Source organism: Delphinus delphis, chromosome 3 (genome assembly GCF_949987515.2).
Source record: "Delphinus delphis chromosome 3, mDelDel1.2, whole genome shotgun sequence".
NCBI classification, from domain to species: Eukaryota; Metazoa; Chordata; class Mammalia; order Artiodactyla; family Delphinidae; genus Delphinus; species Delphinus delphis.
The window spans coordinates 14523536-14538934 of NC_082685.1; the positions used below are offsets into that span (position 1 = coordinate 14523536).

The 15399-nt window shown below is 51.7% G+C and overlaps 1 protein-coding gene across 1 annotated transcript in view; it reads left to right on the plus strand.

Annotated features, from left to right (window-relative positions):
- Nucleotides 1-444: 444 nt before the first annotated feature.
- Nucleotides 445-15399, plus strand: part of MED26 (mediator complex subunit 26) — a 41303-nt gene continuing 26348 nt past the window's right edge. The window contains exon 1 of the mRNA XM_060008105.1: nt 445-756. Coding sequence (XP_059864088.1) covers nt 685-756 — 72 coding nt within the window. The 5' untranslated portion in view covers nt 445-684. The remainder of the gene's footprint in view (nt 757-15399) is intronic.

The window sequence follows — 15399 nt, forward strand, 5'->3', positions numbered from 1 at the left end:
GCTCCTCCCACCTGCGACTCCCGTCACCTCCGTCAGAATGGGGAAAGCTTTTCTGCCCTAGGAGGGGTCCTTCCGCTGTCCTCTCCGCCCCGCTGCCCTCAGGCGGCCACCCACAGCGCCCGGGTTCAAGGACTCGGCGCGTATCGACCGTTTCCGTCGGAAACCTCGGCCCCCGCCCAGCTTGGGTGGGGGCGGGGCCTCCAGGCGGTGGCCGTTGCCCGGCCCAACCGCCTCCCAACGTCACCTTTGACCGGGAGGGAACAATGCGCCTGCGCGCGCATGCGTAAGAAACGAGGGGCGTGACCCGCGTGTGGCCCCGCCCAAGTTTGGCGTCTCAGACCGCCCCATCTCCCAACCTCCTCAGTGTGGTGCCGACGCTGCGTGCGGCGCGGGTTACCCAGAGTGCTCCGCGCGGGGGCTGCTCACTGGAGTTTGGTTCTCGAAGCGGCGGCAGCAGCGGCGACGGCTCCGGCGGCTCCTCCTCCTCCTCTGGTGGCGGCGGCGCCCCGGGCCTGAGCCCCGGCCCCGGCTCCCCTCTCCGCCACCCCGCGCGCCCCCACTTCCCCCGGTGCCGCGGGGAACATGAGGCTCCGCTCCCGGAGGCCGGCGAGTGAGTGACCCCCGTCCGCCGCCTCAGCCCGCCCGCCCGCTGGCCCGGCCGCTCCCCCCCGCCTCGCCCAGGCAATGACAGCGGCTCCGCCGTCTCCGCAGCAGATCAGGGACCGGCTGCTGCAGGCCATCGACCCCCAGAGCAACGTAAGTGTTCACCGCACGGGCTGAGGTGGAGGCCGCGTGGGCCCGGGACCCTCCCCCTCCATAGTGCCCCTCCCCCGCAGGGCTCCGGGGGACCCACCGGCCACCCACCTGCCCCCGAGGGCCGCTGCCATCCCGGCCTCTCGCCCCCCAGGCCCGGGCCGGGGGCTGGTCGGGCAGCCCGGCGGCGCTCGGTACGTGAGGCCGAGGCTTTCGTGCGGCCTGGGCGGAGGGAGCAGATGGGAGCTGAGATCAGAGCTTTTTCTCCTCTCCCGCTCCAGCTCTACGACCCTTGCTGCTCCTGACGGAGCTCCCCCGCCTCGCCCTTCCCGGGGGACCCGCGACCCCCGGGAAGCCCTCCCGGCGCGGGGGAGGGGAGGGGGGAAGGCTGTGGAGCAACTGGTGTCCGGGGTATGACTCGGGGAAGCCGGTGCCGGCGGTGTCTTGGTCTTCTGGGTGATCAGGGAAGTCCTCTTTCTCTTTCCTCCCGTCTGGAAGCACCTTCCTGGCTTCGGAGGGAACCCCCCTGGCCTGCTTTGCACCTAGCCAGCTGCCCAGGGCACTCGGAGAGTCCCTTTTGGTTCTGAGAGTGGACATGCCTTTGCCGGGTCTCTCTTGGGGTCCCTGCCGACGGAAGATGATCTTGTGGAGAGTGGGATTCTTTCTGTTACCTTTCTGGGCCTAAGTACTCATTACGTCTCAGACCAAGCCAGAGCCCTGCTTTTTGGTAGTGAATTAAAGGTGATTGTTGCTCTCCCATTCCACCCAGAGCCCTCCGTCGGCTGTCTACGCCCTACCTGGGGTCCTAGCCTGTTGGTTTGTGACCTAGGCCATCAGGGTTAACCCCAGGGTGTCGCTTTCTCAGGTGCTCCTCCACGGAGGCTACTGTTTGTGGAGGGATCTCCCCTGCCCCCCTCCGTGTGTGTAGGGAAAGACTCATCGTGTTCTCATATTTTTTATGAGTGGTTTACGGCCATAGGGGTCATTTCCCCCTGTGGCAGGAGCAGTGGAGCAATGGGAAGATGTAGTAGCATCCAGGTATGAAGTGAGCCCCTGCATTTCCTGGGAGACCAAGAAGTGGCCATTGAAACCACTTTTTAATGTGCTGGGGATGGAAGAAATAAACCATCTTGGGCTTGGCTAGGTAACTTAGGTTTCTGTCACTATGGGGGCTTTTGCTTTTCCTTTACATGAGTTTGGCTGATTACTTTTAGCAGTAGGCTTTAGCCTAGCATTTTGGGAATAATTCATGTTGGATTGTACAATTCTGGCAGAAATAGTTATTTTTGTAAGACTCTGATTTCTGTATCATAAGTAATTCTGTCATTCCTGGTCTTCAGACCCCATTAAGATAGATTTGGTGGTAATTGTCTTTAAGAAATATTGTATACATTTTTGTTATGACTTTGGGGGTGGAGTAGGCACAAGCTATATAAAAACCTTGCAGAATTTTTGCAGAAACGGGTGCTGCAGCAATTCCCAAGACTGAAATATTAGAGGATAAAACAAGTGACTTGAAATATATAGCCTTGGTGACTTTTGCATCAGTCAGAGTGTAATTTCTTGAATTCCATGTGCTTGTTTGCCTTCCGGAGAGTCTGAAAGGTTGCTGAGATATTAGCACTGATCCTTAACGCCACCTAGGAAAGCTTTGGGATCAGGAGGCGCTTTAACGGGCAGTCACCATGTTGTAGATTAGGTGGGGCAGTGACCTCAGGGGTTCCAGTGTTGTGTAAGGCCCTAATCTAAAGGGTTCCTAGGAGTACAGGAGGAAGAGAGGCCAAGCCCACGGTTGTGTTACGTGTCATGGAATGCACATTTCACGTGGCTTATTTGGGTGGACTCTTGTGATAGGTGTGTGTAGAGTCCTACTAATATAAGTGTGGTGGATGAAATTGGGAAATTGTCTCTGAATATGAGTGGGGAGAAAGTGCCACCTTTAAATGCTGCTCTTGTCAGTGACATCCCTGAGTATTGTTATAAGCCGTTTGACAGGCGTGTGGCTTGGAGCAAACCCCATATAGAAACTCAGAGCTGTGGAGGGATAGGTTGCTGGCAGAGATGGTGTGACCTTATTTCTGCAGTTTCTCTTGATTGACCTGGGCTCAGGTGAGAGCTAGGTGGCTCCAACCAGGCGGTGCCAGCACACAGCTGTTCTTCTCTTCTGGCTTGCTCAAGTAGGAACTCCACTTCTGTATAGTTAGTTGACACATATTTAAGGTGCTCCTGGAAAATAAAAATGGGGACAGTGTTGAAGAGCCAACACTAAAATTAAACCTCTTCTGAGAGAAGCGACAGAGAATTGTGTCATGTAATGCTTACCTTTATGGGCATGCAAGTATGCTAACAAACTTAGCTTTTGCTTGAAAACTCAATGTCAGGCAGCTGACCTAATATCCACAGGTATCTGAAAACTTAGGGAAATAACAAAGTAACACTTTCTGACCATCTCCCTGACAAAGGAGTTCTTAAGAGGAAAGTTGTTTCTTTGCTCTATATTCTAGCCTCTGGAGTATTTGAATATCTATAGCATCAGGCTCTGCGTTAATAATTTCTCTCAACTCAGTAATAAAGTAAATTCTGTACATTCCTTTTCAAAAAGCAACTAACGGTTTTTCAGAACAGTCGAAGCCTTACTCTTCTTGTGTATGGCAGCCCAGAGCGTTGAAAATCTTTCTTAAGTGCACTCTGCCTTTGTTCCATCTTAATCTTGTTTTGTTATGGATAAAGTTGAGGACTGTCTTACTCCTGCCCAGAAATCAGAGTCAGTCCACCCAAGCATAATCTCATCAGCAAATGATTAGTTTCCCGTTTGTATCGGACACTCATTGTTTCTCCAGAGTTCGGGCTTTGTCTTCTCTGTCTAGAGCAGAAGCCTTAGGTGTACTTTCTAAGTGCTGGTTAAACTGACTGAACCCTAGACTCCTTCTTGGGCTGTCCAGCAGGAAACCTCAGGAACTACTTTTCTTCTTCACTGTTCTGCAGACTTCAGGTGCCAAGGGGAGGTGAACAAGGGGCCTCTGCAGAGAGAGACACGGGAAGGATAATTTTCCCACCTAGGAATTTGAAGGTTAAGATACCACTTAGCTTCACTGGACTGCAGGTTCCTCATCTGCAAAGTGGGATTGGGAACTGGTGTATTTGCCCCAAAAGCTCCTTCCAGATCCAGGTTCAGATTCTGGAAGGTGCAGCAGAGGCTAACATGAATTGTTGTTCTAGAAGTTTCTTCTTTTAATGCACGGTACATTGTGTGAATTTTCTGAATAACAGACACCAACACACTTCTACAGAGATGTATGCTTTACCTGACTTTGTGCAGCAGAGTATCCTGCTTTCTCCCAACAGCCTATAAAGGGAGGTGGAGTGAGTAGCCAGTCTCCCCTTTCTGCAGGTGCAGAAGCAGACATCATGACAGTACTGTTTAGTGAGTGTCTCCCATGGCCAGGAGAGGACAAGATGCCTTTGTTTCCTACTGACTTAATGTGAGGTGACTGCCCTAAAGTTAGGGAGGGACTTAGCCAAAGTCATTAAGCGATAGTGCTTCCAACGTTAAACGCCACCATACTGCTCTCAAACATGGAGAGGCAGCTTCAGAAGAGGCCAAGAAGGCAGCGTCCTTGAGCTGGTAAGAAAAGATGTGGGAGTCTCTTCTCTCCCACACAAGTTTATATGAGATGACAACTTGGGTTCGATTTACCTGTGATAGATCTTACAGGTTGATGACATTAGACAGCCTGTCCCGGAAACATCTTAAGGTTTCTGTCAGGGACACAGAATCCTGGGCCAGACCACACTGTGGTGTGGCAACTGCTAGCTGATGTGGAACTTTTCATGAGTCTTGTGTTCCAGCTTCCTTTTCTGCTTCAAGATTACAGCACTTTTGATGTTAATTTAAAATGCCATTGATCCTGCAGAAAAGAGGAATCTTATAAGTTCTAAAATGGAAGACTATTAGTTCTGATTCTCATTAGTATATTAGAAGATATGAAATCTAAGCATGTGGACTCTTCCTGATCACACTGGTTGCCCACATTCAGTAACCTTCCTGTCTTTGCTCTTTTACGTCGTGGCCAGGACGTGTGAGGACAGCAGTGTGGCATTTTATGACTTTGGGAAGTAGGCAGGTAACAGTGTTGGTTGTGAAGCAGGTGTAAGACCTTGTTGTGATTCACTCTGTCCCTCAGAAGAAGGTGGACTTTACATTCGGTCTTCATGGAGGTCCTCAGAGGAGGCTCTTGTCAGGGTATGTTGTCCTGGCTGGAGGTCACAGAGGCCTAGGAGGACAGTCCAAGATCAGCTTATGGGAAGGGGTTTTTGTCCTGATACAGATATAAACAGGCACCATGGTCATCTGGGCTCATGATGCAGCTTCGTGTGGTAGGACATGCCCTCAGGGGTGCCAAGCGTGGAGTTAGGTGAAGGAGGAGAGCTGTATTTACTTTGCCTCAGTTTTGGTGTCCATGTGAGTGTCTTCTCAGACGGAGTTCTGGTTCATCCAGAACTGATTTAACCCAGCCCAACCTCTAGGTGACTGCCTCAGGGGGTCTCCTGCCCCCCCCCCCCCCACTGTAAACCACCTTCTGGAAGCTGGGGGCTGTGTCTCTCAGTAGAAGTTGTGCTTTTCCTTTTTATTCCTGGTGGTGGCTCTGGCCTGAGTCCGCCTGGTCCCTGTGGGGCCCACTAGCTGGTTGTCAGATTGGGTGACTGAGTTTGTGGCTCAGTGGCCGGCTGCGTAGGCAGCGCATTTTCAGTCCAGCCTTGTGAGTGCCCATGCTCAGAGCCCCTTCTCAAACTGCTCCTTTTCACTCTCCAGGCACATGAGTAGCGCTGAACAAGTATTGACACAGGGATTCCATGAACTGGAGAGCATTTCCTGAATAAGGAGGGCCTACCAATATTCCGCATGCTGTGTTTAAAAGTACTCCCTGAGTGAATTCCAGCTCTTGGGAGGCAGTACGCTTACATTTCTTTCTTTCTTTCTTTTTTTTTTTTTTTTTTTTTTTGTGGTACGCGGGCCTCTCACTGTTGTGGCCTCTCCCGTTGCGGAGCACAGGCTCCGGACGCGCAGGCTCAGCGGCCATGGCTCACGGGCCTAGCTGCTCCGCGGCATGTGGGATCTTCCCGGACCGGGGCACGAACCCGTGTCCCCTGCATCATCAGGCGGGCTCTCAACCACTGCGCCTACAGGGAAGCCCTACAGTTACATTTCAATCACCAACTGATGCACACTGTTTATGGAGAAATATGGTAAAACTGGAAAAGGTGGCTCAGCAGTTGAATAAACATTTCTAGCAAGCATTTATGGTACTGGATATGAAAGGTGCAGACCTGGGGGTGCCCAGCTGCAACCCTCCAGGGACCTGGAGCAGGCATAGAGCGTGCACACGGATAGTCTGGGGTGCATTAAAAGAAGGAACAGTTCATGTGTCTTATTCGAAGATAGTTCAGAATTCTTAAGAGCATGAAATGGCTTTCTAGAATCATCATTTTTTTCCATCATTTGAGTTTTCAGAAGGAAAAGGAAGTCAGTTCTTGGTTTGTCTCTGACCTGAGGGGAATGGAGAGTTTGGAGGAGTTGGTAGCAAATCCTTGAACAGTTTGCCCTCTCAGCAATGGGATGGGAAGGGGGCAGGTGTCAGGCTCTGTGAAGGGCCTGGGGCTCGTTTCCAGTACTGGAGTTAGGTAGGCTCTGTGTGGCTTCCGGAGGCAAACCTAGGACTTGGAAGGCAGGAGTTCCTGGGAGGTAGGTGCTGTTGCACTCAGGGGAGCTCTTGATTATCGTCAGAGCTGGCTCAAGAGTCCAGGGCCACCATGCCAGGTGGGCGTGCAGACAGGACTGGGCCCTCTATCTGGGCCCTCAGATTCTTGATCTGTGAGTTCCTGGAGGTTCTGTGATTGTATATGGAGGCTGCTAAAAAGAAGAGTCGTGTCAGGTGATGTGCCACTTCCAGGCAGGTGGGGTTAAAAGCCTTCCAGTGCTCCTGGGACTGCAACAGAGTTTCCTGGATTCATCTATTGGAGGCTGTAAAATGAAGAGCTGCTGTTTACTGAGCACTTACTATATGCCAGGTATTGTGTAGAGTGCTTTGCATCCTTGGTGGTTCTCTGAACCACTCTTGCAAGTGGATGCTCCATCTTCATTTTAGGGGAGAGCAGAGGTTAAGTGATCTGTCCAGTGTCACAGAGGTGGATATGGGAAAGCTCTGGGCCCAAACCCAGTGCTGGTTGGCTCAGAAGCCGATGGGCTTAACAACAGTGTCCCACCTCCTGCATAAGCAGTGCCCAGCATGAAAGTTGAACTCCAGTGCATCTTCTGAGGTTAACCTTAAATGTGAAGTGTTTTTAAACGTTAAGTTTTGCATTTCTATTTCCTTCCCACATCCTACCACCTTTCCCCCCTTAAAATCTTCTAGCCTAGTGGGTCCTAACCTTTTTGGGTGTTAGGGTCCATTTTTATGATCAGAAACATTCAGGAACTTCCACATAATGGCAGGTGTACTTTGAGTAGCTGTTTTCTTGTTTTTGTTTTTGGAGAAAACTCAAGGACAGAAGCTACTCCTAATCCAGTAATGTTTTGAAATGAAGTTATAGCTTGTTGTCAGAACAGCATCTACTTAAACCTGGAAGCCGACTTTACTTGTATGTGTGTGACACCTAGGATCGAACCCTTTGTACTGCCTCTGGTTGGGGCCTCCTGTTGTCCCTACTGCTCTCCCTTTTCCAGAAACCTTTCCTGCTTTAATCAAAGACAGTCTCCTTCTGGCACTGTACATAACTTAAAAATCCTACATTCCTGCTGAGTATAGGTCTTGTTGAACACGTTTTCTATGGGATTGCAAGCTCCTTGCTGGCAGAGCATGAGTTACTCCCCAGGTATCCAGAACTTCTTCAGCAAGTGGGTGCTCAGATGCTTGTTGATCTTCCGTGAAAAGGGCTGGTCTTCAGAATTGGCTGTCAGCGCTTACTGAGCAGGTATGAGGTGCCAGCACTTTTCACCTTTAATCTGTACAGCAACCCTGGGAGGCAGGTACCAGTGCAGAAACTGAGGCTCAGTGGACACACAGCTAGAAGGGATGACACTAGGGTTGGAACCTACCCACCCAGTCCTTAGCCACCTGCTGCTGCCTCCCATGTCACTCGAGAGAGGGCAGTGGATTACAAGGCAGACATTCCACTCTCCTGCCTGGATTTGGATCCTTATGCTGGATTCATCTGTGCAACGTTTTTATGCTTGTCCCAGAGGAAAGTTGTACCTGAAATACTTTCTGCTTTCTCTTGAACTGGCTGAGGATAAGGTGTGAAGTGTTTTTTCCTTTTTGTTTCTTGGCTGGCATTTTTCACCCCTGACAGAGAAGGTGGCTCTTGATCTTAGATTCCCTGGCTGTCTGTGATCCCTGGAGACACTGTTCAAATGCTACCTTGGGATCCTGTGTCCTTTTTTGGTCATGTGACAAATCAAACCCTTCCTGGACACCCCCCTCTCCCGAGTTTCATTCGTCAAGGGCCAAAAAATAGGATGATGCTTTCTCCAGGCCACACCCTGTGGTGGGTCAGCCTCATGGCTGCTGTGGAGACTCTAGTCACTTGTCCACTGTGTGCACAAAGTGATTTTGTAGGTGGCTGGCCTTGGCTCTGTGATGGGGGGTTCTGTGGTGCAAACGTCAGCAGTCAGGTGAGTTACTGACGGAGAACTCAGCTACACGTGACCGTGGCTCACACCGAGAGGCCATTGGTGGCCTGGCAGCCCTCCTCCAGGTGCCGGTGGCCCCGCTGTCCTGCTTGTACCTTCAGCTCCTTCCCTTACCCACAATCCGGTCAGATTTGGCTCCGCATGGCACCTGGCCCCCCAAGCTGGCTGCAGCTCTGCTTGCACACACCTGGGGGCTGGTTCTCCTTGTCCCCTCGATGCCTTACTTGGATATTCCCGCCTCCCCTACTCCACCTTAGCTCTCTTGACCCCTCTTTCCATCAGGTCCCTGGCCTAGCTTGGGTTGGATCGTGGGGTGGTGGCCACGTCCGCTTTCCCCTGGGTGATCCCCAAGATAGCTACCTGTGTCCTCCTTCTTGAAGCCAGTTCTCCTGAAAGCCACTTCCAGTAAACACTTCCCAACTTTTTTTTTACCCCTTGGTGCACCTTGCATCTGTGCCAGGCAAATAGTTGGCAAGCTAGCTTTTTAGAGCTGCGAGGGTGGGGGGCGGTGAATGACACTGACGTGTAGGTATATAAACTAGGAAGAGTTTACCCTTTCTGCTCATTGTTTCACATTGTTTCCTTCAAGTGTTCAGTTAGATAGTTGCAGGCAGAGCACCTTTACTAATTCTTTTAACCCCTTTTCTCCAGAGGGAGCGTGGCACTGCACTCATGACAGGAGCTTAAACGCAGAGGGGCTCATTGGCTTGTGTTACTTAAAGGCCCAGAAATGGGTCTCTTCTCAGGTGACGACCTGGCTTTACTCCCTCTCTCTGTTTTGCTTTTTGTTGTGTTGCCTTTGCATAGTGGATGTCTTCTCCCCAGCCCCTGCAGCTTTGGGATTCACCCTCACTGACCATTATCCAGGGGCAGAAAGAGAAGTCACGTCTTACCCAGAAGGCCCAGCAGACATTTCCCGGTGCCTTCTCTGGACTTTGATTGAAATAGGCTGTGTTCGTTGGTTCACCCCTGAATCTTGGCATGGTGTTAGTTCCATCCAGACTGACCCAGAGTGGAGGGGGTGCCCCCAAGAAACATTAGGTCCTGTTAATGGGAGAATGGGATGGGGAGTGGGCTGGCGGTGATCCCTGAGTGAGTGCTGGTTTAGTCACCTCTTTGATATGATAGCGCCTTCAAATAGTTGGGCGCCTTCAAATAGGTGGGTGTCATGCTAGGCCTGGGAGACTTGGGTCCAGATGACAGAATGGATGTAACTGAAATATGAGGTCTGGCGTAAGCAACGGGATTGTTTGGATGGCGTCAGATCACAGCCAGGGTTCTAAGTACCCACTCCTGATTGAACTGCAGACTCTGATTTGCCTGTAGTCTCACTTGGGTACCTTGTCTTAGTGCAGGTGCTAGGTTGCAGCTTCTGACCCTGTCCTGGGCTAAGGAGCCCTTTAGGAGTCCAGGAGAGCCTCACCATAGCACTGCTGATTCTCCTGTCCCCATCACCTTTCCTGATGCTGCAGTAACTGCCTGGATGAGCCTGGGTAGAAGGAGACCGTGCCTGTGACCCAGGCAGGAGCCGAGTTCTCCAGACTTCTGTTCTCTCGGGCTCAGAGGTATGGCTGATTACTCGGAGGTCTGGTCCGAGCTGATTGTCTTGCCCATTTCCTCTTGTCTGTACCCCCCATCCCGTCGTCGTCATTGTTGTCCTCCCCCCGCACCCCCCCAACCCCCCCCACCCCCCCCCCCCGCTTACCAGAAACTGGTACCTGCATTTCTTTCCCTTAGGTTAACTGAAATGCATTGGGTCAGGTGATCTTTCGTGTCCCTCCATTTTTCCCTTCCAATCTGAGGGGCTCTAGGCAAGCACCCGAAATTGGTGATGTCTGCTCCCCCTTTGCTGGATGCTGGCAGCCTGGCAGTGGCAGATGTGGGCCACATGTTACATTTTAGGCGTGTCTGGGAGCGAGGAGGTTTGTGAATGGTTATTTCACTTTCACCTCTATTTTAAAGGAGCTTCTTATTCTTAAGCATTTAAAGTTCTCCCTTTGAAGGTTGGTCAACAGGCCAAAGCTTCCACTGAGTGCAGGAGCCTCACTTCTCACCAAAGGCCGAAAGTATCACCCTCCCAGGTGTTGTGAGCTCATCCTGCATTCGCTTGTAACCTTTCTCCTCTCACCACTGAGTCAAAATACTGTTTGGGATTGAAATTGGAGTGGGAGAACTGAGAGGGAAACTGTTCTCTTTTTTTGTCCTCAGCATTGTGTGTGTCTGTATGGCTTGTGGACAGACTTCTTCCACATGGCGGGAAATGTAGCAGCTCTGGGATTTGAACTCTTGAAAGCTAGGACATAATCAAAAATGGATTCACTGACTTGCTTCCAGTTTGAAAACTCCTGGAGAATCACTCCAGCTTGGCTTGGGGGTGGGGTGAAGGGGGCTTTGTAAGAAAATGGCAGTGCCCTCAAGAAGTCAGGGAGGAGCTTGCAGAAGGAGCAGGGTCTGTTGTGCAGACAGAAGCTGTAGGTGTCCCTAGACTGCTGTAGCCCTCCCATGTGGCAGGACAAAAACAGTGAGGTCTGGGGCGGGTAGGTGGGGACTGTCAGGGTTTCTGGTGAACCTGCTTATCAGCCCCACTCAGAGTTAGGGGAGCAGGAACCTGCGTGTTGCCCTGGGGATGATGCTCCTGTGTCAACCATACAGTGGGCATGGTTTTCTGTACTGTTGGTGGTGGGCTCCCTCAAGTTGGGGAAATAGGAAGTGGCATCATCTGCTTTGTAAGATGAGCCAACAACATTGTGCATGAGGATGCCCTTATGCTTGTCACTCCAGGCTGTCTCTCTGGGTCATCATGCTGTCCTCAGTGGCCTGCCTCAGGGTCAGTGCTGAATGCATCTCCTTGGGAACGAAGCAAGCCTGAGGCCTAACACTGAGCGGTTCCCATTGTCCCCTGGCTCCCTGTACCTTACTGCATTGGCCTTTCCACTCTCTTCAAACCTCATGCCCACGGTGCCTCCTTCCCCTTGAGTATTTTGGCTTTGCTTTGGGGACCCCTGTCTGGCCTTTAAGACTTTCCCCAGGTATTCTCACCATGGCTTCCAGCAGTGCATGGGCCCTTGCAGTCCAGCTGCCTGCTGCCCTCGGCATGCTGTGCTTTTGGTTGGTGGTGCCACAATCCACTGCTCAGCTGGCCACCTCCCTTGGTTGCCCCATTCCTACAAGCAGGATCACTAGGGAGATGTAGCTGCTTCCCAGCCAGTCTCCTGTGTCCTGGTCTTGCCTCTGTGCCGGCCCCAGAGTGAGTGTCCAAAAACAGACTGGGATGTTTCACCCCCTCTGTTGGGGCCATGTGGCTGACTGGGTAACATGTGAGCTCTGTAGGTGACATAGTGAAGAAGACAGTCTTTCTCTGGGTGGAAAACTTGGGCTTTAGAGCTGAGCAGAACTGAGTTGGAATCTTGACTGCTGTTCACCATGTAGCTTTGGAAGAGGTTAGGTTTGTAGCCTTAATTTTCTCAGGAGGATGTACATACACTGCTTAGGAAAGCTGTTGAGAGTAGGATGTGGTCCCTGGCCTGAAGCATCTTGGATGTTGATGTGTGCATGGTAGCAAACAAACTTGGTGGTGGGCAGCTCACCCAGCTCCCATCCCCTACTTCCTCCTCCCTCCCTCTGGTCCATGCCCATGGCATGCTTAATGATTGGGGTCTAGCCAATCATGGGGCTGCGTCTTCCTGGACAGTGATTGGTTCAGGGATGGACCTGTGGCCATCTGAAAGTTTTAGTGCTCTGCTGGGATAGTTGGAGGAGACTTGAATGGGGAAGGATGTGAGCAGGTTGCTGCTAGGGTCTGCTGCCTAGGGACAGCCTGCTCAGGAGTGAGACTGGCCCAGAGGGATGGGGAGGAATAAGTTGCCTGGGCCCAGCTGGCCCTAGGTGAGTCAATGGCTTCTTTTCTTGATGAAGCCCATTTGAACTGGCTTTTCTGTCACTTGCAACCAGGAGAGTCAGCTGAGCACATTATGCCCTATAACCTCTGGCTCAGGCATCCTCTCTCCTCCCCTGCTGCAGCCGCACTCAGCTGCTCATCAGCTCCTGACCCACTGTTACACCCCCACCTGGGTGGCCTGCCCTCCCTCTATTCTCCCTCCTTCCTTCCCTTCCTACCTGCCTCTCTGGGCTCCAGGTCCAGCATGCCTTTCCCAACAAGCCCTGTGCCAGCTGTCCCAGGAGCACTGTCTTCTGACTGTTCTGGCATCCTGGTCTGATCTTGCCCACCTTTAACTTGTGTGACATGCCTGTGTCCGCCCCACCCCATTCTTTTGCTGATGCATAGTTCATTCTGTTAGGGCCAATGACCAGTTTATTGTGGATCCATCTCTGATTTCAAGCTGTGGGTAAGCGCAAGCAGTGCCTAACCTGGGAGGACCAAGCTGGGTTTGGGGTAAGAAAGAGTTCAAGTTTGGTGGGGACTGGGCAGGGCAGCTGCTTGGCTTTCTAGTATTGGGGTTGGGATGGCTGGTTCCCTGGAGGATGCCCCCCTCCTGTGATGACTGCTTGGCCCTCTCCAGACCTCAGGTCTTTGGAGTCCTCCTGTGGTGCGTCAGTTCCCTTGGAGCCATAGTGGCATGGTCAGCACTCAGGCATTGAGCCTGTCCTGTGTGTGTCACTCAGTTTTAGGGAGTCGAGATTCTAGGGGCTGGAGACAGGACTCAGGAAGCGGGGGAGGTGGGCAGCTACAGGTTTTGCAGCACTTGCCTAGCCCCCCTCTCTGGTGTGCACATGCCTCCTCCCTCCTTCGGGCCAGACCTGGACTCCCCCTAAAAGAGTCCCCCAGGCCTGGAGTCCCCCTAAAAGAAGGTTCTGAACTCTGAACCCCAGCTGTTCTGTGAGAGCAGCAGCTCCAGGTCCTACTTGGTTGCTTCCACCGGAGTGGCCTCGGGGTGAATCACTTAGTGTCTCCGGGCCTCAGTGTCTTTATCTGTGATATGTGGCTCTTGGTGCCATCACCTAGTGGTGTCATCCTAAGGGGCTGAGCATGTTAGGTGCCTGGTGCAGTGTCTGGCTTGGTTTAGTCACCTAGGTGAGGGAGCTGATACTGTTTCTCTGTTAAAGATGAGGAAAAGAGTGAGGGGGGTTGTCCTTACCTGAGGCCTTGCAGCTGGAAAGAGCAGAGAGTGGATTTTAATCCTATTAGTGGGTAATAGACCTGAAGGTGGAGTTCAGCATGGAGGGACTGGATCTCATTCAATCTAATGAGCAACCCTACTTAACAAATCAAGTGTTCAGTGTCTTTTGGCATCATCTTTATAAGGATTATCTCTTTGTAAGGACTTTATCTTTGGACCATAACAGAAGCAGGGGGACAGGAGCAACTCATCATATGCTCATTCTGTGCCAGGTATTATACCATTTAATAGATGAGTCTAAGGTTTAGCCAGGGTAAGTAGCTGGCCACCGCACAGCTGACCTCAGAGCCTTTACTTTTCTTAGGAGGCAACACTGTGCCCAGTGCAGGGAGGAGAGGGGACTGCGAAAATCCCTGCTGAGCTCTTTCCTTCCTGGCTGAGCACTGCTGCTGATGGAGATGGTCTCTGTCTGCACTGTTCTGTATGGTAGCCACAGCCACATGTGGCTAGTGAGCACCTAATGCGTGGGTGGTACACCAAGGAATTCACTTTAAAATTTCTATTTAATTTTAATGCCTACCTGAATTGGACAGCGTGCTTCCAGGGCCTCATCGCTTGTGCTTTGGGTAAGAGCTGGGGCCTGTGCTGTGTTTTTCCACATGGGGAGTTGGGTAGCATGGGGGTACAGAGTACGGCCCCTGTCCCCTCCCAGCGACCCTCAAGTCTTGACCCCTCCCCCGTCACACAGCCTGGTTTCTCTGATATCTCTGGGCCCCCTGAGCCATGTCAGCTCCATTCACGAGGTCTTGTCTCATGGAGAAGAAAGGCTTCTTCTCATTTCTTTTTTTTTTAAATTTTTTTTTTATTTTTATTTTTTTGCGGTACGTGGGCCTCTCACTGCTGCGGCCTCTCCCGTTGCGGAGCACAGGCTCCGGACACGCAGGCTCAGCGGCCATGGCCCACGGGCCCAGCCGCCCCGCGGCACGCGGGATCCTCCCGGACCGGGGCACGAACCCATGTCCCCTGCATCGGCAGGTGGACTCTCAACTACTGCGCCACCAGGGAAGCCCTTCTTCTCATTTCTTAAGTACAGGTTGGTGAATGCGAAATCCTCTGGGCCTCCCCCCAAATGAAAAAGACAAACGGATGGCCAGAAAGAAAGGGAGGGAGGGAGAGAGGGAGGGAGGAAGGAAGGAAGGAAAGAAAGGAGGGAGGGAGGAAGAAAAGTATTTCATATGCAAGGGTTTTGGAGTTCAAATCTATATAGCTCTGTTTCTGAGATGTTTGTCCTTGGACAAATCACATCAAATATTGCTGACAATCTGTCAGACTTGCTGTCCTCTATAAAGCGAAGACAAGCTCTACCCTACTGAAGGGTTAAATAATGCCTGAAGGGAAGTTGCTGGGTTCATCGTAGACACTGAACACATATAAGTCCCCTCCCTGCTTTTCTTGGGGGTTGGGGGCGGAGGCAGTTACTCCCCTGGATGAGTTTGTAGATATTTAACTGTGGTTTTCACAGATGGTATTTTTTGCCAAAGATAGTCTTCCTTTTAGTGTGAGCAATTACCAGACAACATTGCATAATTTTGCACATTTCTGAAAGCTCCCTAGGGGGAAGCAGGAAGAAATTGGTTGTAGAACAAAATCCCACAGTTGTAGAAGGAAAGGCACACTTCGGAAGAGGTGCTTGGGTTGGAACTCGCAACCAGGTTTACAGCCTGCCTGAACTTCTCCGAATCCCTCTGTATTGTGGTTGCAGACTGGGGAGGGGAGGGATCAAAATACAGATTTGTGTGTGTGCGCGAAATCGCCTTTAGGAAGCAGTGTTCTTTTGGTATGGAGAACTTACTCAGAACTAACAATCACAAGCTCCCA